The sequence below is a fragment of the Heterodontus francisci genome, chromosome 34 (genome assembly GCF_036365525.1).
Source record: "Heterodontus francisci isolate sHetFra1 chromosome 34, sHetFra1.hap1, whole genome shotgun sequence".
NCBI lineage: Eukaryota > Metazoa > Chordata > Chondrichthyes > Heterodontiformes > Heterodontidae > Heterodontus > Heterodontus francisci.
In genome coordinates, this window is record NC_090404.1 from 8,883,292 (window position 1) to 8,909,616 (window position 26,325).

A 26,325-nucleotide genomic window follows, 5' to 3' on the forward strand; every position below is an offset into this window, starting at 1 on the left:
TTTTCGTAACCTGGAAAAGAGGGATAAAAGAATGAAACAGAGACTTCGTGATCCAGGAAATTCATCGCAGAGTTTTTTTTCATCTCCGAAACTTTTCGAGATTTGTTAAACAGCTTCAGTCAAATTGAAGTGTGAGTGGATTGAATCTTCTCACCTTCACCAGAGTGACGGCAGCACTGTAGAAAATACTCAGGAAGAACAGGATGATGAATGTGGAAGCGGTTGTCCAGATGTTGCCGCTCTCTTCCTCATTGTCTTCAATCCAGATGTGATCTGAGGAATCTACGGGGATGTAGAGGAGGAAATAGATTTATATCATTTATTAGTCCAGGATATAAGATTTTTATTTCGCATTCGCAGTTCTCTTCCTTAAGCTATTATTTTGTTCTCTAATTTAATTTTCAATGTAGGTATTTTAAGTTAATCACTCTCAGTAATCTATTTCTGTTACAAACTCTACAGCTGTTCTTCCTTTATGATCCTCGTGCAGGCCGTGATAAAATATGTCAGGTTTTTTTTCAGTCGCTGACACTATTTTCTTTTGGATCAATTCGTTCTATCATCAGAGATTGTTATGGTGAGAGATACGGAGATCTCTGAACACATCTTCAAAATAATTGTTAACGATCAGTAAAACTCCCTCGATATCTCAGCCAGGCAATGACCATAACCAACAAGAGGGAATCTAACCATCTCCCCTTGACGTTCAACGACATTACCATCTCTGAATCTCCATCATCAACATCCTGGGAGTTAACATTAACAGGAAAATTAGCTGGAGTAGACAAATGAATACTGTGGATAAAAGAGCAGGTCAGAGGCTGGGAATTCTACGGCGAATAGCACATCTCCTGACTTCCCAAAGTCTGCCACCATCTACAAGGCACAAGTCAGGACTGTGATGGAATACGCTTCACTTTCCCGAATGAATGCAGCTCTAACAAAACTCAAGAAGCTCGACACCATCCACTGGATCAGCACCCCGTCCACCACCTTAAACTTTCATTCTCTCCACCACTGGCGCACAGTGGCAGCAATGTATACCGTCTACAAGATGCACTGCAGCAGCTCACCTCGTACTCTTCGACAGCACCTTCCAAACCCGCCACCTCTGTCCCCTAGAAGTACAAGGGTAGCAGACGCATGGGAACACCACCACCTGCAAGTTCCCCTCCAAGCCACACTCCCTCCTGACCTGGTACTATATCGCCGTTCCTTCACTGTCACTGGGTCAAAATCCTGGAACTCCCTTCCTAACAGCACAGTGGGTATACCTCACCCACATGGACTGCAGCGGTTCAAGAAGGCAGCTCACCACCACCTTCTCATAAGAACATAAGAACTAGGAGCAGGAGTAGGCAATTCAGCCCCTCGAGCCTGTTCTGCCATTCAATATGATCATAGCTGATCTCATCTTGGCCTCAACTCCACTCTCCTGCTCGTTCTCCATAACCCTTCAACCCATTACTAATTAAAAATCTGTCACTCTCCTCCTTAAATTTACTCAATGTCCCGGCATCCACCACACTCTGGGATAGTGAATTCCACAGACTCACGACCCTTTGAGAGAATTAATTTCTTCTCATCTCGGTTTTAAATCTGCTACCCCTTATCCTAAAACTATGACCTCTCGTTCTACATTGCCCCACCAGAGGAAACATCCTCTCTACGTCTACTTTGTCAATCCCCTTAATCACCTTATATATCTCAATTAGATCTCCTCTCATTCTTCTAAACTCCAGAGAGTAAAGGCCTAAACTGCTCAATCTCTCTTCATAAGACAAACCCCTCATCTCTGGAATCAATCTAGTGAACCTCCTCTGAACTGCCTCCAATGCAACCACATCCCTCCTCAAGTAAGGGGACCAAAACTGTACACAATGCTCCAGGTGCGGTCTCACCAATGCCTTGTACAGTTGCAGCAACACTTCCCTACTTTTAGACTCTATTCCTTTCGCAATAAATGCCAAAATTCCATTTACCTTCCTGATCACCTGCTGCACCTGCACACTAGTTTTCTGCGATTCATGCACGAGGACACCCAGATCCCTCTGCACCGAAAAACTCTGAAGTTTCTCTCCATTTAGATAATAATTTGCCTTTCTATTCTTCTGACCAAAATGGACAACCTCACACTTATCCACGTTAAACTCCATCTGCCAAATCTTGGCCCATTCACTTAATCTATCCATATCCATTTGTAAATTTCTTATTTCATTGTTGAAACTTATTATCCCATCTATTTTAGGGTCATCCGCAAATTTTGCTATAGTACCTTCTATCCCTGCATCCAAGTCATTAATATAGATTGTAAATAGTTGGCGCCCAAGGACCAAGGACAATTAGGATGGGCAGCAAATGCTGGCCTAACCAGCGATGTCCACATCCCAGAACAGAATACAAACAGACTGCGGATTTCCTGTTGAGTGAAGAGAATCTCTGAGCAGATTGGAGACCAAATCCAGAACATCACAGGCGGTGGAGACTGGGCATCAGCCAAAGATGAATTGAACCAAACAAATGGAAAGAAGAAACTCCATTGGTCTCGGTGGAAGCAGGAGTACAATAGTGTAACCCCTAGCATGATATAGTACATGGAAGAAAATGTTTTTTATAATAGAAAGGGGGAATCTTATTTATGCGGCACCTTTCACGGCCTCGGGAAATCCAAAATTTAATAAGTTTCCTTTCATTGCAGCAGCTTTTTCGGGAGCAGAGTGCGAGCGAGTGAGCAGCTGGGAAGGTCAGTTTGAAAGTAAACTTAATTTCCTTTTGTTTTTGGCAGAGGCCAGGGGGCTGCTGGGTAAGTAAAACACTATATATTTGGGTGGTTTAAAATAACTTTCCTTTCATTGCAGCAGCTTTTTCGGGAGCAGAGAGTGCGAGCGAGTGAGCAGCTGGGAAGGTCAGTTTGAAAGTAAACTTAATTTCCTTTTGTTTTCGGCAGAGGCCAGGGGGCCGCTGGGTAAGTAAAACACTACATATTTGGGTGGTTTAAAATAACTTTCCTTTCATTGCAGCAGCTTTTTCGGGAGCAGAGTGCGAGCGAGTGAGCAGCTGGGAAGGTCAGTTTGAAAGTAAACTTAATTTCCTTTTGTTTTCGGCGGAGGCCAGGGGGCTGCTGGGTAAGTAAAACGCTCTTTATTTGGGCGGTTTAAAATAACTTTCCTTTCATTGCAGCAGCTTTTTCGGGAGCAGAGTGCGAGCGAGTGAGCAGCTGGGAAGGTCAGTTTGAAAGTAAACTTAATTTCCTTTTGTTTTCGGCGGAGGCCAGGGGGCTGCTGGGTAAGTAAAACGCTATATATTTGGGCGGTTTAAAATAACTTTCCTTTCATTGCAGCAGCTTTTTCGGGAGCAGAGTGCGAGCGAGTGAGCAGCTGGGAAGGTCAGTTTGAAAGTAAACTTAATTTCCTTTTGTTTTCGGTGGAGGCCAGGGGGCTGCTGGGTAAGTAAAACGCTATATATTTGGGCGGTTTAAAATAACTTTCCTTTCATTGCAGCAGCTTTTTCGGGAGCAGAGTGCGAGCGAGTGAGCAGCTGGGAAGGTCAGTTTGAAAGTAAACTTAATTTCCTTTTGTTTTCGGCGGAGGCCAGGGGGCTGCTGGGTAAGTAAAACGCTATATATTTGGGTGGTTTAAAATAACTTTCCTTTCATTGCAGCAGCTTTTTCGGGAGCAGAGTGCGAGCGAGTGAGCAGCTGGGAAGGTCAGTTTGAAAGTAAACTTAATTTCCTTTTGTTTTCAGCGGAGGCCAGGGGGCTGCTGGGTAAGTAAAACGCTATATATTTGGGCGGTTTCTGAACCCGAGACACCACACTTGTAGTGTCTCCCACCCGCCCTCCTCCTCTAACCAAAAAAAAGGACTCGGTGGGGTGTATATAAGGTAAGGCTTTTTCTATTTCTCTGGTTTTATCGTGATTGGTAAAAACTTTTCATTCCTTTTTCATTTAACTAAGTTAAGCTTAAGATTAAAAATGGCAGGAGATCTCAGACCCGTGTCATGCTCCTCTTGCTCAATGTGGGAGCTCAGGGACATGGCTGATGTCCCTGACTCATTCACGTGCAGGAAGTGTGTCCAACTGCAGCTCTTGTTAGACCGCATGACGGCTCTCGAGCTGCGGATGGACTCACTTTGGAGCATGCGCGATGCTGAGGAGGTCGTGGATAGCACGTTTAGTGAATTGGTCACACCGCAGATTAGGATTGCTGAGGGAGAAAGGGAATGGGTGACCAAAAGGCAGAGAAAGAGCAGGAAGGCAGCGCAGGAGTCCCCTGCGGTCATCTCCCTCCAAAACAAGTATACCGTTTTGGATACTGTTGAGGGAAATGGCTCACCAGGGGAAGGCAGCAGTAGCCAGGTTCATGGCACCGTGGCTGGCTCTGCTGTTCAGAAGGGCGGGAAAAAGAGTGGAAGGGCTATAGTCGTAGGGGATTCGATTGTAAGGGGAGTAGATAGGCGGTTCTGTGGCTGAAAACGAGGCTCCCGAATGGTATGTTGCCTCCCAGGTGCACGGGTCAGGGATGTCTCAGATCGGCTGCAGAACATTCTAAAGGGGGAGAGTGAACAGCCAGTTGTCGTTGTGCACATAGGCACCAATGATATAGGTAAAAAACGGGATTAGGTCCTACAAGCAGAGTTTAGGGAGTTAGGAGCCAAGTTAAAAAGCAGGACCTCAGAGGTAGTAATCTCAGGATTGCTACCAGTGCCACGTGATAGTCAGAGTAAAAATGAAAGAATAGTCAGGATGAATGCGTAGCTTGAGAGATGGTGCAGGAAGGAGGGGTTCAGATTTTTGGGACATTGGGACCGGTTCTGGGGGAGGTGGGACTATTACAAATTGGACGGTCTACACCTGGGCCGGACTGGAACCAATGTCCTTGGGGGTGCTTTTGCTAACACTGTTGGGGAGGGTTTAAACTAATGTGGCAGGGGGATGGGAACCAATTGAGGAGGTCAGTTGACAGGAAGGAGGTAGTAACAAAAGCCTGTAAGGAACTAGATAATGAAGTCAGTGTGACTAAGGGGAAGAGCAGGCAGGGAGCAGATGATGAATGTAAAGGGACTGGTGGTCTGAGGTGCATTTGTTTTAATGCAAGAAGTGTAGTAGGTAAGGCAGATGAACTTAGGGCTTGGATTAGTACCTGGGAGTATGATATTGCTATTACTGAGACTTGGTTAAGGGAAGGGCATGATTGGCAACTAAATATCCCAGGATATCGATGCTTCAGGCAGGATAGAGAGGGAGGTAAAAGGGGTGGAGGAGTTGCATTACTGGTCAAAGAAGATATCACAGCTGTGCTGAAGGAGGGCACTATGGAGGACTCGAGCAGTGAGGCAATATGGACAGAACTCAGAAATAGGAAGGGTGCGGTAACAATGTTGGGGCTGTACTACAGGCCTCCCAACAGCGAGCGTGAGATAGAGGTACAAATATGTAAACAGATTATGGAAAGATGTAGGAGCAACAGGGTGGTGGTGATAGGAGATTTTAATTTTCCCAACATTGACTGGGATTCACTTAGTGTTAGAGGTCTAGATGGAGCAGAATTTGTAAGGAGCATCCAGGAGGGTTTTCTAGAGCAGTATGTAAATAGTCCAACTCGGGAAGGGGCCATACTGGACCTGGTGTTGGGGAATGAGCCCGGCCAGGTGTTTCAAGTTTCAGTAGGGGACTACTTTGGGAATAGTGATCACAATTCCGTCAGCTTTAGAATACTCATGGACAAAGACGAGAGTGGTCCTAAAGGAAGACTGCTAAATTGGGGGAAGGCCAACTATACCAAAATTCGGCAGGAGCTGGAGAATGTAGATTGGGAGCAGCTGTTTGAAGGTAAATCCACATTTGATATGTGGGAGGCTTTTAAAGAGAGGTTGATTAGCGTGCAGGAGAGACATGTTCCTGTGAAAATGAGGGATAGAAATGACAAGATTAGGGAACCATGGATGACAGGTGAAATTGTGAGACTAGCTAAGAGGAAAAAGGAAGCATACATAAGGTCTAGGCGGCTGATGAAAGACGAAGCTTTGAAAGAATATCGGGAATGTCGGACCAATCTGAAACGAGGAATTAAGAGGGCTAAAAGGGGTCATGAAATATCTTTAGCAAACAGGGTTAAAGAAAATCCCAAAGCCTTTTATTCATATATAAGGAGAAAGAGGGTAACTAGAGAAAGGATTGGCCCACTAAAGGACAAAGGAGGAATGTTATGCTTGGACTCAGAGAAAATGGGTGAGATTCTAAACGAGTACTTTGCATCGGTATTCACCGAGGAGAGGGACATGACGGATGTTGAGGTTAGGAACAGATGTTTGAGTACACTAGGTCAAGTCGGCATAAGGAGGGAGGAAGTGTTGGGTATTCTAAAGGGCATTAAGGTGGACAAGTCCCCAGGTCCGGATGGGATCTATCCCAGGTTACTGTGGGAAGCGAGAGAGGAAATAGCTGGGGCCTTAACAGATATCTTTGCAGCATCCTTAAACACGGGTGAGGTCCCGGAGGACTGGAGAATTGCTAATGTTGTCCCCTTGTTTAAGAAGGGTAGCAGGGATAATCCAGGTAATTATAGACCGGTGAGCCTGACGTCAGTGGTAGGGAAGCTGCTGGAGAAGATACTGAGGGATAGGATCTATTCCCATTTGGAAGAAAATGGGCTTATCAGTGATAGGCAACATGGTTTTGTGCAGGGAAGGTCATGTCTTACCAACTTAATAGAATTCTTTGAGGAAGTGACAAAGTTGATTGATGAGGGAAGGGCTGTCGATGTCATATACATGGACTTCAGTCAGGTGTTTGATAAGGTTCCCCATGGTAGGCTGATGGAGAAAGTGAAGGCGCATGGGATCCAGGGTGTACTAGCTAGATGGATAAAGAACTGGCTGGGCAACAGGAGACAGAGAGTAGCAGTAGAAGGGAGTTTCTCAAAATGGAGACGTGTGACCAGTGGTGTTCCACAGGGATCCGTGCTGGGACCACTGTTGTTTGTGATATACATTAATGATTTGGAGGAAAGTATAGGTGGACTGATTAGCAAGTTTGCAGACGACAGTAAGATTGGTGGAGTAGCAGATAGTGAAGGGGACTGTCAGAGAATACAGCAGAATATAGATAGACTGGAGAGTTGGGCAGAGAAATGGCAGATGGAGTTCAATCAGGGCAAATGCGAGGTGATGCGTTTTGGAAGAGCCAATTCAAGAGTGAACTATACAGTAAATGGAAAAGTCCTGGGGAAAATTGATGTCCAGAGAGATTTGGGTGTTCAGGTCCACTGTTCCCTGAAGGTGGCAACGCAGGTAAATAGAGTGGTCAAGAAGGCATACGGCATGCTTTCCTTCATCGGACGGGGTATTGAGTACAAGAGTTGGCAGGTCATGTTACAGTTGTATAGGACTTTGGTTCGGCCACATTTGGAATACTGCGTGCAGTTCTGGTCGCCACATTACCAAAAGGATGTAGATGCTTTGGAGAGGGTGCAGAGGAGGTTCACCAGGATGTTGCCTGGTATGGAGGGCGCTAGCTATGAAGAGAGGTTGAGTAGATTAGGATTATTTTCATTGAAAAGACGGAGGTTGAGGGGGGACCTGATTGAGGTGTACAAAATCATGAGAGGTATAGACAGGGTGGATAGCAAGAAGCTTTTTCCCAGAGTGGGGGATTCAATTACTAGAGGACACGAGTTCAAAGTGAAAGAGGAAAAGTTTAGGGGGGATATGCGTGGAAAGTTCTTTACGCAGAGGGTGGTGGGTGCCTGGAACGCGTTGCCAGCGGAGGTGGTAGATGCGGGCACGATGGCGTCTTTTAAGATGTATCTAGACAGATACATGAATGGGCAGGAAGCAAAGAGATACAGACCCTTAGAAAATAGGCGTCATGTTTCGATAGAGGATCTGGATCGGCGCAGGCTTGGAGGGCCGAAGGGCCTGTTCCTGTGCTGTAATTTTCTTTGTTCTTTGTTCAAAAGTGTCTTATGGCTAAGGAAGTAATTTTCAGGTGTAGTCGCTGTTCCAACGCAGGAAATATTATTTACACAGTGAGGTGAGAATATTTAATACTCTGAGGGAACGTTTTGTCAATCTGACTCTTGTGGATGTGAAGGGATTTGGAAATCCAGATACTTTCCAGATAATTCCAATTTATCATCAATAATAAAAACAATGTCCGATCACAAAAAATCGATACAATTGTCTGCCTGTCTGTCTGTTTATAACACATTGAAATACCGTTCCGAACGGAAGAGTTGTTATCCTTCTTCTTCAGACTATACAGTGACGTAGGATTAATGAAAAACATTGATTCCGTGCCGTGACACCTGTAATTTACTCTATCTGTAAATACACCGCCGTCTGCGGTATTTCCACACAAAAGTATTGCCTGTAATCTCCAGCTGTCACCTGTGAAACCACTAAACTGACGACTCGGCACCGTTTGGCCGAAGATGAGTTGCTGGAGCGCCATCCAGTGGCGTCAGGTGGTAAACGGAATCCGACCTGTGAAACATTTGGATTCTCAATTTCACAGGGAAACTGCTGCATGATCATGTTGAACTATTATTATGTGAGAGTACTGCAGATGCGATTGCTTTGTTTTTATTATTGTAACTGCTGCCATTTCTTGTTTTGCTCTTACTACCGTTATTGTTTTATATTAATTCTGAGATTTATTGTTTTAGTTTTCTGGTGTGCCCAAGTCGCAAACGCATTACACGCGCATTTGCAGACATTAGAAGGACTTAACATGAATAATTCCTCAGTTCATCTGATTGGATTTATAATTTGGTAAGAAAAGAAGACTTTCGACCTCTCGAATCATCAAATACAAAGATCAAGCAACATTCAGTAACTCCATAATAATAAAAGCAAAATACTGCGGATGCTGGAAATCTGAAATAAAAACAAGAAATGCTGGAACCACTCAGCAGGTCTGGCAGCATCTGTGGAAAGAGAAGCAGAGTTAACGTTTCGGGTCAGTGACCCTTCTTCGGACTTCAATAACTCCATGACGTGAAGGTGATTCATATTTTCCTATTGGATCAAAACACTGTATATATATATACATATATATGTGTGTGTGTGTGTGTGTGTGTGTCTGTGTGTCTGTGTGTCTGTGTGTGTGTGTAACGCTCCCTGTGCAGTGGCCAATCACACACTCCCAGTGCAGGTACAGTTTGGGTTACATACAGAATAAAGCTCTCTCTACACCGTCCCATCAAACACTCTCAGAGCAGGTACTGAACGGGATTAGATACAAGATAAAGCTTCATCTACACTGTCCCATCAAACACTCCCAGGATAAGTACACCACTGATTAGATGCAGAGTAAAGCTTCCTCTGCACTGTCTCATCAAATTCTCTCAGGGCAGGAGGTAATATACACAGAGGCTCTGCCTGCATCGGGCCCGATGAGACATGAAATGATGACAAAAATAAATGTAACAGTCAGTATTTTTTATGTTAAAGTAATGACTCTGATATTGCACTTTCGCATTTTACTTACGTTATTGCTTCTTTTACTGCATCACACACGCTTCTGAAACCCGTGAACTGGTCCTCTCCTCAGTCCCCATGCCGAGTGAGTTATTGTCAATCACTTTGTTTCACCGTGTCTCACTGCACTGTAGTAGACCGCAGCTGCGCCGTGTTAACGGTGAGAGTGGTGGAACCTTTCTCACTGTCCACAGATATTTTAAACCTTCCCTCAACTCTCTCATCTCTGAATGTGGAGAGAAGATACTGGGGAGCTTGACTGAAGAACTATCGGTACCAGAATATAAAACACTTTAAAAAGCATTCTAAAATCACGAGCAAAAGTAACGTTATGATGAAGCGGAATGGTTTGTCCTATTCCTTGATGCACCGACATCTGGAATGTCACCGAGTGACAAGGAACAGCTGTCAAAGCAAGAACAAAAATTAACAGAATGACAGATGCAAGGAGAATTAATACAAGAAAAATGGCCTAATCTACTTATCTGTCTATCGATCTATTTACCCACCTGTCGGTCTATCCATCGATATGTCTACCTATTTATCTATTTATCTCACCATCTATATCTACCTCTTTATCTATATATTAATCTATCTCCCTCTCTCTTGCTCTATTTACCTATCTCAGTGTGTGATGCAGTGTTCAATGTTTGTTCATCTATTTACTCTGTATGTTGTGCAACTAAACATATAATATCTCAGTTGATTATATTTCGATGCATTGTATCTGTAGTAACAGCTATAGAATGATGTAACTTTAGCCAGAGGGAAGTTTAAACACGGACCATTAACATTTCTGAATATCACCAACATCTCCAAAGGGCTTGGTTTGGGGAAAGGTTAACGGTGCAGCAGAGACACGGCACTAAACAAGATATTGTGCATCTGGATGTGCTCTTTGACTCACTGTGTCCCCACGGCACAGTGATATAGACCGGCGTCCTGGGCCTCGGTGCCATCTGTAGAGATGGTGTTGGACTTCTTTATTCTGTCCAAGGACAGTGTGTAGCGTCCAGTAGTCTCCTGGTAAATGGAGCTGATAAATGTCGGTGCCCCTGTCAGTGTTTGTCTGTACCAGCCTACTCTATCTCCAGCAGCAATGGAGAGCCGGCAGTCCAGTTTAACCCGTTCCCCTTCCCGCGAAACCACCTGCTCAGGGTGTGAGCTCTGATCCTCACACTGAACGGCTGTAAACAAAACAAAATCACTCAACAACCACAAGGTATTAAGAAATTGGTGAAGCAAAGTCTCTGATCAGATAAATAAACTCACACAACATCAACAGCACCAGAACTCCAACAGGAACCCGGTTTTTGTGGAGGTTTCTGTTCATGACGGTGAAGATGGACAAAAGGCGGATCAATCAGGGTCTGATTTCCAGACTGGGTCTTGCTGCCGAGTCCCAGACTCTCAATGGTGAGGAGAGGGAGGAGAGGGGAGAGCTTGACATTCTCCTCGTACAGGGTGAGACTGATGGGCGACATTCACCAATCGGACTATTGTGGGCTGTCGTCACCTGACATTATTCTCAGTGATTGGCTGTTTCTCACAACAAAAAAACTCTTGAACCGTCACTGGGAAGGAATTTCTCTTCTTGCTCTGAGTAATGATTCAGGAAGATTTGATCTTTGTTTATTTCTTTCCCAAATGTTCAGCGCGTCTGGAATCATAGAATTTTATAGCATTGTTCCAAACCTTATTTATCTGATGACCCGTCAATCTTTCTCCTTACTTATTCCTTTAAAAGAATATTAACTTCATATTTCCTTCTCTTGTTTGTTCACTATATATTTCACGTGATGTCCCTATGATTTCTGGTCACCGTGTTTACTGGGGGGTGAAATTAATCCACCACTGGTGTGAATATTGTCCTAACTTCCATTATTATTTATTTGATTTGAACTGACGCTAAATAATAAGACAAAACACCATAGAATTTTATACTCATTTATTTTCAACTCGTATAATAAAAACAAAATATTGCGGATGTTGGAAATCTGAAATAAAAACAGAAAATGCTGGAAATACTCAACAGGCCCGGCAGCATCTGTGGACAGAGAAACACAGACCTGAAACGTTAACTCTGCTTCTCTCTCCACAGATGCTGCCAGACCTGCTGAGTATTTCCAGCAGTTTCTGTTTTATGTTTTAAACTCGTTCTCGAGATGTTGCTGTCGCTGGCAATGCCGACATGAATTGGCCATTCCCTATCTACCCCTGATGACTATCTAAACCTCCTTAATTGAGTTTTTAACAATGCAACCCATTATATTTTATGTAAGACTGGTGAACTCACTGTTAGCGGGTAACCCCAGTTCGTGTACAGGGAGACTCGAGATTGTGAGGACGGAAGTGCTGAACTTGATGATAGAGAAGCATTTGAGTCATTGTACAGGGTGTCCCACCGTTTACCACAATGTGCATCTTCTCACAGTAACACACCTCACTGTCCAAAAATGTTATAAACTTTTCTTTCTGTCGAAAAACACTCCACACCGTCCGCTCTTGTCGGTTATTATGCCCTGATAAACTGGAGATTATAAATTCCGGCGCCCGGTCCTATAACTCTCAGTACCACGTGATCCAAAAATTGTGTCTTCTGGTGGGATCGCACCGGATTTGAACCGCTTGCCCCTCCACCGCTGTCACGTAATCGGTTTGGGATATCCCGTCCTCACCACGGACCCTGTTAACAGAAGACAAACATGGGAAACTCGCAATAGCTTTCTTTTCCTACCCAGCCTTCTTAATTCAGAATAACCACACGAGAATAAAACGGTGAATATCCCAATTGGATGTATTTCAGGATACAGGTTTTGAAATCGCAGAAATACCAATTGTCTCAGAATCCGCCTGTGTTATTGAGTAAGTTACTTTTCCCTGTTTTAATTTGCCATCGCCTGGAAAAGGCGGCCGCCCCTTCGAGGTTTGTTCTTCAGCGTCCTATAGTCAGACAGCTGACATGTTTGTCACCGACACGCCCGATATTCGGGCTGGTTGGACTTGGTAAACGTCAAAAGCGACTGGTGTCTATTCACTCTGTCGGGGTAGACTTTTCCTCGCAATGTGTCCGCAGCCAAACTTTCACCCTCTTGGACTCTGTGTTGAAGTGGACAGAGGCCTCCTTTTCTGATGGGGCTGACCGGAGTGAGCAGTGTGTCAGAACGTTTACCTTATAAGGCACTGGGGCTACTGAATACAAGGGAGAAGTGAGCACAAGCGGTCCCGTTGAACGGATTCACGCACTCGAGATAGAAAAAATGCAATTGTTTACAGCAGTGAAACATGATGCAGAAACCTGTAAAGCATTGTACAAAAATAGGGATAATGGAGCAGATACAGAACTCTTGAGTGCTGTTGAAATAGCGACGGGTGAATTTGAAAGAGAGCCGAGAGTCTGGAGGCCTCAAATTTACAGGGAATGCAGTGGAGAACACGTGGGACACTCGGCAGAGTCAGGGATCTCCTTGCAGGGGAAGTTCACATTGACAGTGTCACGGGATATAATATCTGTTGACGCTGTTTGCAGTATTGCTCTGTACAGCACACAGACAATGCAAGTGTGAGGAAATTACATCTATAATAACTTCTCGAAAGAACCGTGTTACTCGCAGGCTGGGAAATGACTTAGCTACAAATACCTTCACCACTCAGCTGGGTTAAACTATGGGGGTGAAAGCAGATGTTGGATGACATAGAAAAATCTCAACCAATTCCGAATTGTAATATGGCAAATGTTTTTATTTCGAAACTGTCGGCATGACCTGATTAATGTGTGAAATTATTATAGTGTTAGTGAAAATATAATACTAATTAATACAAATCTAAGAGCTGAAATTTACTCTTTTGTAAATTTCTATAAAAATTAACGTCAGTCAGTATTCGTTGAGGTAACGTGACCGGTGGTGGGACACAGCGGCCTGTCGGCGCCATCTGGTGGCCGGTGATAAAGAATCCTCTTTGAGCGGATCTCACAGACATTGTTCACCATTTGTGTTCTCTCTGTTTCCATTTCCGGGTTTGATTCAGGGTGGCGCGCTGAGGCTCTGACGCATGAGTTTTCCTCCCACCCTCCACCAATGGTGAGCCTGAACCTCCCTCACACTTCACTTTGTGATCACAGTGGGCACAGTGTCCTGGTGTCGGGTTCACTTTGATACAAAACAGCGCTGCGTCCTCCAGGAGCCGCTCTCCGCCTGGATCTGCCGACAGTTACTTTACACAAGTCGATAGGATCCGACATGAAGCTGAGCTTCACTTTAGTTATTATCTCCCTGGATTTCTTACTCGGCCCGCCGTGTGAGTGTGGTCACTATCTCTGTTTGTCAGGATTATTTTACACACTCGATACAATATGTATATATAGATATATATGTTATGTTGTGTTAGATTGTACTTTGCTGTATTATATTATATTGTATTCTGTTGTATTTTGTTATATTATGTTATGTTGTATTGTGTTGTGTTGTATGAATTATGTATTATATCTGCATATTCTTCTCAGATGCCGCTGGTAGTGAAGAGGTATCACAGTCTCCTGAGTCAGTGGTTGTTACCGAGGGAGACACTGCATCGTTGACCTGTTCCAGCACAGTAGCACGGATCCTACATTGGTATAGACAATACCCGGATCGAACCATGCAGCACCTGGCGAGCGGTACCAGTGATCAGAATAGGATCACGGCTCGCTTTATTTTAGCAGAGAAGCGAAGCACTCTGACTGTGAGCGTCACACGGATGACAGACACCGCCACCTATTTCTGTGCAGTGGAGACACAGTGTAGCAAAGATCAGCAGAGCCCGTACAAAAACCTGCCGGGGCTGGTCCTGACCGTGTGGAACCTGTGCAGTTAACAGAGAGCTGGAAGTTTTCTAACGCTATCCTTATTTTCCGTCGAACTTTAAACCAGACTCCACGCGTTCCCCGTATTCCTTACTGTTTATAATGACCGTGCTGCTCGGTGAGTCTGTGTTTAAATGGTCACTCTCTGTCTCATGCGTCACATTCAAACCCAGACTTAGACACATTCTGTGTTTTGTTACGGGAGCGAACGGCGCAGACTCAGTGTCCCAGGATCCGTCTGAGTTAACGGTTCAGGAAGAACAGACGGTAATATTCAGCTACAGTTATTCCACATCTGACAGCTTTCTCTACCTCTATCGGTTCATCAACATTCCGGGAAAGCTCCGAGATATTTACCTGGGCGATATATCTCGGGGCATAAAGATAAGTCTCAAGGTTTCCCAGAGCGGTTCTCTGTTGATTTGGACAAGGATAAAGAAGGAAATACAACCATTTTAATTGAAACCTGACAGTGTTTGTTCTCCGTGAATCTGGCATCAAACTAACCCTGCCGATAAAGGCACCAACCAGCACTTAACGGAGCTGTAAACTCGCTGAGGTTTTTGTACGGGGTCTTGGCTTTTATCTGACGCTGTGCCTCACTGCACAGTAATAGACCGCTTCGTCCTCCACACTCAGGCCGCTTATATTGAGGTAACCGTTCTTATTAGACTCGTCAGCAGCCGCCAGATATTGTCCTGAAATTGCTGCGTCCTTAATTGCTAATAGTTTGCTAATAATCCAGTTCAGAGGCTGTGCCGATTTTTGACGATACCATTGCATGCTGTAAATATTTGGGTTTGTATATTCGCAATCTAACTGCACCGAACTCCCTTCTGACACGGTTATTGTCACCGGAGACTGAGTTACTGGATCCGCACATAGTCCGCCTGTGAAGTTAGAGTAATAAAGAACAGGAGGTTAAATAAGATTGATCTAAACTTGTGTCTATCTGTGTGAATGTGTGTAACCTCCCATCTACCCAGTTAATTACATTAAATCCTAGTACAAGCTCTTTGCATCAATCTGCTAACCTGCCTTTAATAACCTAATCCAGTACTTACTGCCCAACACAGCCGCCAGTATGATCAGAAACATGTCTGCCAGAATCCCTTGCAATGAATTGGAATGGAATGAGACAGAGACTGAGAAGCGGAGAGAGGTAACCCAGGGAAAAAACAAAAAATGCTGGGATTACTCAGCAGGACTGGCAGCAACTGTGGAGAGAGAAGCAAAGTTAACGTTTCAGGTCTGTGACCTTTCATCAGAACAGAGGTAACCCGGGGCCTGTTCAGCTCATTGTTCCACGCATACACTACAGGAGGCGGCTCCATTGTGACCTCACTCAGGCTGCGATCCGTATTGGTCCTGGCGCTGGCATCACGTGACTTTGGTATGACCATGTTTCAACATGACGCCCCCTGCTTGCTGTTTCTGCTTACTCCCGTACAGAGTCGGGCCGTTGAATGGATTTCGGGTTTATTGATTTACATATCAATACATGATCATCAGACATTGTCTCCCAACATCTAAATTAGAATGGAGTTGATCCAGTCTTTACTTTTGTTGATGTTTGTGCTAGAAAGCGGTCCTAAACCTTCTAAATAACGGTTTGAACATCAGCTGCAGTTCTGTGTACAATTCTGGGCACCACGAATTAGAAAGTACGTCAAGACATTGGAGAAAGTGCCGAGGAAATATACCAGAATGGTACCAAGGATGAGGGATGTTTATGTGAACAGAGTAAAGACACTGTCCTCCTTATATGAAAGATGTTTAAGGGAAGATAATATTACGATGCTCAAAATTATAAATGATTTTGTTTGGGAGATCACACGTAACTGTTTCCACAAGTAAAATAAAATCGATAACCCATGCACCCGGATTTAAGAGAATAGATAAAAAGACAATGAAAGATGAGATTTATTTATTACGCTGCGATTTATTAAAATCTGGAATGCACTGTCTAAAAGGATGGCGGAAGACGATTTAATCGTAACTTCCAACCGGAAATTGTAGACAACTTGAAAAGGGGAAAAAACGGGTTTATGGAAAACAAGGGAGTGAAAGCTGAATTGGAGATTTCTTTCAAAGGGCACAGGTACGATAGGCTGAATGGCCTCATTCCGTGTTCTATGGTTCTATTATTCGAGTCCATTCATGTCCCTCCCACTCTATTTGTTGCCAGTCAGTCGAACAGTGATCAGGTGCAGGATGGCCACAGACTTCTGCAGATTCAACCGTCGCTATTTCCGCTCCATCAGTTCTGAGTACAGCTGAGTGTCGCCACACACTTCGCTCAATTTTGAGTCGGCGGTATCTCCGCCCACAGCTTCCGTTTGCTGCTTTCGCTCTAATCCGATTGTGTTATTGGAGCGATTGCTGCCGCGGGTCCATGCTTGTCATTGGTTGCATCAGCAATGCAGTGGGACGGGGATCTGTATTTCTGCTCCGACAGAGACTCTCCTGCACTGCAGAGTTACAGATTCAGGAAATATCATGGGGAACCGTCTCTTACCGCTTCTCATCATTATATCACTTCTCAGTATTTCCTTCCCAGTAAAAATCCATTCTCCCTCTGCTGCATCCTAGATGTTATTGTTGATAACATAATAGTGATGGTGATGATGATGGCTATTTTGATCAATATGAGGCTGATTCTGACTGTTGTTATGACGATTTTTCATGTTAGTATGGAGCCACCAAGACACAGTGGAACAGCCGGTTGCTGAAACAACGGATGAAGAGGAAAGTAACGTCACTCTAACCTGCACCTTGAAAACAAGCGCTTCTAACCCTGATGTGTACTGGTACAGTCAGCACCCCGGGCAGCCTCCACACTACATGCTTCGATTTATTGGAGGGAATGTATACAGGAACACCGATATCACTGTTCAGTTCTCTACTACATTTAATAAAACTGCCAAGATTACCGAGCTAACGATCGGCAACACCCTGATCTCCGACATCGCCGTGTATTTCAGTGCCATGGAGCCCATGCTGCTGCAGAGATCGAGCGAATCCCGGATTTTTAAAAAGCCCTACACTGTGAGTTCCAGTTGGTGCTCAGCAGAGGGCGCTCTCCTCCACAGGGAGACCCTTAAAACTGCAACAAAGCACAAACCTCAACAACAGGCGAGGTCCACTTGCGTATTTATATTAGTTCGTGACTGCAACTTGCATTTAGCATTAAAAGTAGCTTTGCAAATCGATGTGAGCTGCCTTTATTCGCCTTTTGTCTTTCCCTGCCCTTTCCCTGCCTACTTGATCCTTATCACAGCCTGTCTCCACTCTTTACCCACAATTGTATGCATTTCATTCTTCCAGTCTTTAGGTTACAGATATAAACCTTTGCTACTTCTCTCTTTCTCAATTCAGAACCACTCCAACCCAGCTGCCTCTAGATTCAGCGCTGGTTTAAACCGACTTTACCAACGAAGATTTCACTTATTACTGAATAACATAATAATCCTGATACTCCTGCCGCGAGACTGCTTTCCCCAAATATGTATTGCATGTGCAAGTGTCGCAGCGCTTATAGACAGGCAGATTATATAATTTTCGAAAGGGACATTATTAATTAAATCCGTTCCTTGCAAATGGACACTCCATGTTACAACACTGCCTCTGGTAGCCCCACCCGCAGCTTCCCTTTGCCTCTCTGAGCCACCGTCCATATCCTGTGTTCTTGGAGAGATTGCGGTTTCTGTTCCCTGTTGGTCCCTTCTCATCTTTTCCCCCTAATCGTTTAAATTTCCCCTTTCCAGTATTCAGTTTAACAACATAACATCTTTGAGTTTGCTGGGAATATTACTTAGAACTACTGCAACCCCACAACCTGAATTGTCAGATAAGGTCACTGAGCAAGCACAGAATTTCTCACACCATGTCCACCGACATCGGAATACTTCTTAGAATAGCCACCAGATGGCATCAGATCACAGTGTTGCTTTTCTGGATCAGTCCCCAGGCAGTGACTTAATTGCGGTTTCCCCCAAAACGGAGGATATTTTGTAATGAATAGAAGTTCAATAGTTGAAATCAACTTATTTCAATGGATTGGGAAAGTACATCCGACAATAATCATCACAAACAGTTAAACATCCACATATCGAAGGATTGGCTTTTGATACTAACCAGTGCGCATGACAAGTGAATGGAGGGTGTGGAAGACGGGGAAAGGATATTAAAATGTGAATGAGAGACACACCCTGAGATCTGATTTCTGAAGCCAGTAACTGTACCGTTAGTGGAAATCGATCCGAAAGGACCGAAAGACAAACCGAAACCGCATTTAATTTGTTTGTTTTTTTGCTTCACTCCTTTTTCTATTCTGTGAAAGTTTTTCATGTCCTGCTGGTGTTGGGTTCTTGTTAATGAGAATCCGCCCTACACCTCACCCTGGAGGTTTTGACCCCGCTCCCCGCGCTCTGTTTCCGCCACTTTCAGTCCATGAGGTGCAAATTGTTAAAAAATAAACCGATACGCCGCTCTCTGTTTTCTCTCATCGCAAATCCAATATCTGAGGATTATGGATGTTTAATTCAATCATGACAAGCACAATGAATGCCGAAATTCAACAGGAAGATTTTAAACAGCATTTCAGGTGCAAAACAGGGAAGAAGACGGTGTTGGAAACGCTATTTAAGTTACAGCCGGAGTTTATTCTTTATTTCTGTTCAGTTGTTTGTTCAGTACAGCAGAGATCATCGTTTTAATAAGACGGATCTCTAAATCATTCCGGAAATACTGATCGGTGAGGGAAATCTCACTGCAGTCACGGTTACCAGTGTGCTGATGGTGAATATACTGGAATTTGAGAGGAGGAATTGACGCCAGAATAAACCAACCCCATTAACAATCCCATGTATCCGGTTACAATAACCAGACAAGGGTTTCAGTCCCCGCCCCACGACTCGAACAGCGGAACCATTCACCATATAAGGACAGTGACTGGAGCCCAGCTCGGGGTGTTTCCATTCACTGACAGCCCGCTCACCAGCTACCGCTCTCACAGCACCACTGGGGACACAAGGAAGTGAGGTGAGAGAATCCTGAGACACGACAGCAGATTATTGAGGGTGGGGATTAGAACGGGTGTCTTCAAATATCCAACGGAGCGGACAGCGACAATGCGGCTACTCAGCATCTGGGTTGTGTGGGGAGCATTTCTGACAGGTAATTGTGGATTAAACACATTTAATCTTTTCTCTCATTTCACAAACAAGCTTTAAATCTGAATTTTAAACAGTCGTCAGTCTGATCTTTTCCTGTTTTAACATGTTTTTCAGATCGGAGTCATGGAGATTCTGTCACTCAGCTCCTGCCCTCAGATGTTAAGACAGAAGGAGAAGCTGTGACTTTAAGCTGTACCTATGATACTACAATGAGCAGCTATACATTATACTGGTATCGACAACACCCAGATACACAGCCCGAGTTTATACTGAGGATATTCTCGAGCGGTGCTGAATATAAAGCAGATTTTGCTAAAACCCGTTTCTCTGCTGAGCTCCAGAAAGCGACTAAATTCACCGGTTTAACCATCTCGGGTCTGCAGCTGACTGACTCTGCCGTGTATTACTGCGCTCTCAGCCTCACAGTGATGGAAAGCTGTCTCACCCCTGTACAAAAACTGCCTTTGGACTGTGGGTGGGAGCTTCTGTCTGTTGTCGGTTGTGTAGAATCGCGGGCAGATGCAGCCACAATGTGCAGCGCGCTGTCAGGCGCTCAAATACACACCGAGAGGAAACCAAATTAACCTCGGATCAAACTGTCACCCAACTGTTTCCAGGAGCGGCCGAGAAAACAAACTGCAGAATCCAATCAGACAGACAGATACATCACAGAATCATATTTGAAGACACCCGTTCTAAACCCCACCCCCAATAATCTGCTGTCGTGTCTCAGGATTCTCTCACCTCACTCCCTTGTGTCCCCAGTGGTGCTGTGAGACCGGTAGGTGGTGAGCTGTCTGTCAGTGAATAGAAACACCCCGAGCTGGGTTCCAGTCAGAGACCTGATCGAGGAATGGTTCCGCTTTAAGGGGCCATGGGGTGGGAATGAAAACGTCGTCCGTTAATTGTCACCAGCAAGCTAAGGATTGTTAATGGTGACAGAAAATATTCTAGCATTAAGGCGACACCCTGAAGTACAATGGACACTGGGGGATCTTTGCGCTTGGGGCCTGTTTTAAAGGTCACTGTCGTCACCTTATGAAATCAGTTCATTGTGTATTAACTGTCACTGAGTCAGAAACACACTCTGATCAAATAAACCCTGTGAACAGGCGCGGTCAAACATTCCGGGAAACTGACAGGGGAGATGGGGAAAGAGCTGTTCAATATTGCAGGCAGGCACGGAAAGGGCAGCAAAGGACAAACAGTAAATTACAACGTCACAAATGGATTTGTCAATTTCAGTTTTAGTGTCGGGCTTTGGAGAAAGATCAGGAGAATGAAACTGATTGGATAGCTCTTTCAAAGAGCCGAGACGATGGGACGAATGGCCTCCTTCTGTGCTGTCAGATTCCATGATTCATTGAATTTCAATTGCAATAGTCAAACTTTCGTAATTATCCCCCGGAAGTTGCGATTGGTGATGTTAGCATATGGAAGAATAACAGTGACGGTATTTAACAATGTCATGGTGAAATCGTAAACATAAAATGGCATCTTAGCTTATTAAGCATTTTCGTAGCAACTTGACTAAAGTGACTTGACTCTGGTTTCAGATTAAGATTGTGGATTCCACTCAACTTCAGAAGCTGGATATGTTAACCAGGTTTCTAATCGGTGCAGTGCTGAAAGGACACGATCTTTTCAGGGATAATCTGAACCAGGTGTTTAAGTGCAACAAGTGTTGTCCAATCGCAGAATTGCATCTAAAATTGTGTTCTGAGTTTTGCGGATGGTCACACCCTACCTCCTGCAAGGACTCCATTCCATTCTCCCAGTTTCTCTGTCTCCGACGAATCTGCTCTGATGATGCTACCATCCATGACGGTGCTTCTGATCGAACAAAGAACAAAGAACAGTACAGCACAGGAACAGGCCATTCGGCCCTCCAAGCCTGCGCCGATCTTGATGCCTGCCTCGACTAACACCTTCTGCACTTCCGGGGCCCAGATCCCTCTATTCCCTTCCTATTCATGTATTTGTCAAGATGTCTCTTAAACGTCGCTATCGTATCTGCTTCCACCATCACCCCCGGCAGCAAGTTCCAGGCACTCACTACCCTCTGTGTAAAACACCTGCCTCGCACATCCCCTCTAAACTTTGCCCCTCGCACCTTAAACCTATGCCCCCTAGTAACTGACTCTTCCACCCTGGGAAAAAGCTTCTGACTATCCACTCTGTCCATGCCGCTCATAACTTTGTAAACCTCTATCATGTCGCCCCTCCACCTCCGTCGTTCCACTGAAAACAATCTGAGTTTATCCAACCTCTCCTCATAGCTAATGCCCTCCAGATCAGGCAACATCCTGGTAAACCTCTTCTGTACCCTCTCCAAAGCCTCCACATCCTTCTGGTAGTGTGGCGACCAGAATTGCACGCAATATTCTAAGTGTGGCCTAACTAAGGTTCTGTACAGCTGCAACATGACTTGCCAATTTTTATACTCTATGCCCCGACCGATGAAGGCAAGCATGCCGTATGCCTTCTTGACTAACTTATCCACCTGCGTTTTCCTCAACCGAGGATTCCCCCCCCACTGTTGTTGACAGGACCCTCAACTGTGTCGGGCCCATTTCCCGCACCCCTTTCCCTCCCTCCCAGAACCGTGACGGGGTTCCCCTTGTCCTCACTTTCCACCCCATCAGCCTCCGTATCCAAAGGATCATCCTCCGCCATTTCCGCCATCTCCAGCGTGATGCTGCTACCAAACGCATCTTCCCCTCCCTTCCCCTGTCAGCATTCCGAAGGGATCGTTCCCTCCGCGACACCCTGGTCCACTCCTCCATTACCCCCACCACCTCATCCCCATCCCATGGCACCTTCCCCTGCAATCGCAGGTGGTGTAATACCTGCCAATTTACTTCCTCTCTCCTCACTATCCCAGGCCCCAAACACTCCTTTCAGGTGAAGCAGCGATTTACTTGTACTTCTTTCAATGTAGTATACTGTATTCGCTGCTCACAGTGTGGTCTCCACTACATTGGGGAGACCAAACGCAGACTGCGTAATTGCTTTGCGGAACATCTCCGCTCAGTCCGCAAGCAGGACCCTGAGCTTCCGGTTGCTTGCCATTTCAACACTCCCCCCTGCTCTCATGCTCACATTTCTATCATGGGCTTGCTGCAATGTTCCACTGAACATCAGCTGAGCGGCGCCGCGCACTTTCTGCCCTTACACAAAGTTTTCAGTTCTGTTTTTGCAGTGTCCCCGCCCACAGCTTCCTTTTGCTGCTCTCACTCTGACCCGCCTTGCCTGTCCTGTGGTATTGGAGAGATTACTGCTGGCTGTTCTCTGTTTGGTATTGGTCGGATCAGTAGTGCAGTGGGGCGGGGGTCTGTATTTCTGCTCGGACAGAGCTCCCGCACTGCGGAGTTACAGACTCAGGGAGCATCACGCGGGACCGTCTTGCCCCGCTCCTCATCATTATATCACTTCTCTGGAAATATTCTCAACCGGTACAGTCAGCACTCCGGGCTTCAGCCACAGTTTTATGACCTGAGTCTCACGGCCTCACAGTTCTGAGGAGACTTCGCTGTTCTGAAGGGTTTTTCCTCGATGAAGTGACTGAATGTCTCCCCTCTGTTCAGTTCATTTCCTACTAGCTAGAGTGCCAGGTCTGATTGTGACTCCTGCGCACACTGAGTACTAGTTTGATATTTGCTCCACTAAGTTTGAAAGTTAAGGTGTCCATTAAATAAACAGAGATTGGAAGAACAGTCTAATCAAATATATTTTTATGAAATTAATATCAAGATTATTATATGAATAAACATTTTTCCAGTGCTGTATTATAAGTTGTACAGCTGTTGATTCGGCTTTTTTACATTGACACTCTCCTGTGATAAATACTGACACTCCGTGTTTCACCCCACACTGCCTGCTATTCCGTTCACCTTGTCACACTGAGGCAGTGTTTTTGTACGAGGCTCCCTCTGGTTCCTGTCACTGTGTCTCTCAGCCCGCAGTAATACATCGCGCTGTCAGACAGCCGCAGGACGCGGATGGTGAACTTCCCCTCCCTTTTCGAAGTGTCGAGAGATGCAGAAAATCGATTGCTCACGCCCTCTGCTCTGAAAACCTCTCCAGCAGAAGGGATGTACATTAAGAATATGGGTTCTTTCTCCCGGTCCTGACGGTACAGCTGTAAACTGTAGAAACCAGCAGTGGTCGAATAGTTGTAATTAATGGTCACCGAGTCTCCTTCAACCTGCATCACTGCACCCGGCTCCTGTGAGACCGAGTCTGCACAACGAACACCTACAGAAATTTAGAAATACCGAACTTTAAGCTTTTATTATCACTTTATTATAACTAATATAAATGTGACAGAATCCGTGGTAAATAGAGAAAAGAAACATTTAAGAGGTAGATTTTCTATGTCAGTGACGTCTTAAAAAGGAAAAAGAAAACATGTAAACTTTACCAGTTAAGAGAGCTGTAGCTGTGAGGAATGAATACAAAGCAACAACCAACATGTTTGCAGAGAGTTGATGGCGGATTTGAACAGAACGTGTTGAACCTGTAATTGTTTCAGTCAGGGTTGGGAAGATGTTGAGTAATATCCGGTCTCTCTTCCGATTGGTCCATTCTTGGAAGAGTGAACAGGTCACATCCAAGTAGTTCAAAGCTCCTTTGTTCTCCGATTCATCCAATCAGCTCACAGCTCCTTTGTTCTCCAATTCATCCAATCAGTTCACAGCTCCTTTGTTCTCCAATTCATAACATCAGAGCAAGGAGCAGGGAACAGAGTAACATTGTTCTGCTCACAACAAAGAACTGGACGGGGATCAAACCCAATGTTGGCCCTTTAACAGGGTCAGTCGGTGAGATGGCAATGAGGGGAAATAATTGTTGTTGCGCTGGTATCAATGACGGAGCCTCCCATTATAAGAACTGCTCAAGCACCCTGGGAACCATCCACAGCTGATATTATGGGGCTTATTACACAGAATGACATAGAGTCGTAGCGCAGAAATATGCCATTCGGCAGAATTGATCTTTGAAGTTTGGTTTCCTTTCTATTATCTGATTGAGAGAGAGCTGTGAGAGTGCATTTCTGTTTTTTGTACTGAGTGGCTGGGGTGTAGGGCTCTGCGCAGTGATGCAGAGTCAGAGACAAGAGCCCGTACGGCATTTAAAGGAGCCATTTTCTTTGTCCAGGATAGCAGAGAAGCGATCTGGGAAAGCTGGAGATTTATCTCCCTGTCCACTGCTGTATCTCCTCAGCAAATATCTCGGAGCTTGCCCAGGACACTGGATGTACCAGTAGAGGTCGGGAAAGTCACTGGGTGTGGAGTAACTGCAGTTCAGTATTATAGTCAGTCCTTCCTGAACCGCTAATTCACACGGATCCTGAGACACTGAATCTTTACCACTCGTTGCTGTAACAAAATACAGAAACAGTCAAGAGTCTGGGAGTAAGTAAAACCCCCGGAACACAGACTGATCACTTAATCACAGACTCACGAGGCAGCAAATTCATTATTACCAGTAAGGAATATGGGGAACACATGGCGTCTGGTTTAGATTTCGATAGAAAATAACAAAATGTTATAAATATTTTTACCCTTCTAGTCTGATATCAAAACGTAAACTCAATAAGCGGGAACTGGATTGACAGTGAGATTGTGGAGCGTCCCCCGGGGACAGGGTTGGCTGGTCACTGAGAACTGACACCAGATGTGCCCCAACCAGTGCGAGCTGTGGACCAACTACTGATGTCGTCGAACTAACCCTTTCCTCACCTCGCCCTGTGAGTGAGCCTCTCTCACTCGCTCTCTCTCTCTCTGATACACACACAAACACACACAGTTTGGCTCTCTCTTTCTATCTATGTCTCAGTCTGTGTGTGTGGAGTCTGTCTGTCTGTCTGTCTCGGTGCCAATCAATCTGTTTTGCTCGGTCTCTGTATTTCTTTATCTCTGTTTGCTTGCCCCTTTGTATCTCTCTCTCTCTCTCTCACTGGGTATCTATGTGTGTGTGTCTCTCTCTCTCTCTCTCCTTCTCACTCTCTCTCTTTCTTTGTCTATGTTCGGCGTCTCGGTGTCAATCAATCTGTTTAATTCGGTCGCTGTCTTTATTTGCTTCTCTCTTCCTCTCTCTCTCTCTCTCTCACTGGGTATCTATGTGTGTGTGTGTCTCTCTCTCTCTCTCTCCTTCTCACTCTCTCTCTTTCTTTGTCTATGTTCGGCGTCTCGGTGTCAATCAATCTGTTTAATTCGGTCGCTGTCTTTATTTGCTTCTCTCTTCCTCTCTCTCTCTCTCTCTCTCTCTCTCTGTCTCGGTTTTACTCACTTTGTTCATCACGGCATCTTTCTCCATCTCTCTCTCCATCTCCCTCCTTCCTCTGTCTTTTTTAACGGAGTCCCGCTCTGTCTGTTTATCTCACTCTCTTTCTCCCCCCACCCCCGTCTCTCACTCTCTGTCGCTGTCTCTCTCTCTCTATAACATGAGAAGCAGAAAATAATCGAACTCAGTCTCAATCCCGGTCATCACTGCCAGCCAATGATCCCCATTACCGTTCATAGCCTGAAGATTATGAGGGATATAATGTAGTGAACTCCACTCTACACTGGTGAGACTGTTTTTGAAAGGTGCCCTTGACGGAACTGAGTCAATATTTTATTTACAGAAATTGTTTCTATTAGTCATCCTAGAAGACTGTAGGTTTGAGCTGACACTGGGGGTGAAAATGTCTGAATTTGACTCTGGCTTAAAATGGTTGATAAATGTCACTTATCCCAACATTGACAGAAATGGCTTCAGCTGGAAAAAAACGATCGGATCAGGAAGTATATTCTCTCATTTTCTGTACAAACTCTCGCG

At 45.0% G+C, this 26,325-nt stretch overlaps 1 pseudogene and 2 gene segments (V, D, J or C); all 3 read right to left on the reverse strand.

Annotated features, from left to right (window-relative positions):
- The window catches only part of LOC137348587 (zinc finger protein 721-like), a 140,006-nt pseudogene that overhangs the window by 38,667 nt on the left and 75,014 nt on the right, over positions 1 to 26,325 (reverse strand).
- LOC137348421 (immunoglobulin omega chain-like) lies at positions 14,906 to 15,572 on the reverse strand. The segment is given in 2 exon segments: positions 14,906 to 15,213; positions 15,388 to 15,572. Coding segments are annotated over 2 exon segments (342 nt in total).
- LOC137349011 (T cell receptor alpha variable 36/delta variable 7-like) lies at positions 23,301 to 24,571 on the reverse strand. The segment is given in 2 exon segments: positions 23,301 to 23,757; positions 23,924 to 24,571. Coding segments are annotated over 2 exon segments (420 nt in total).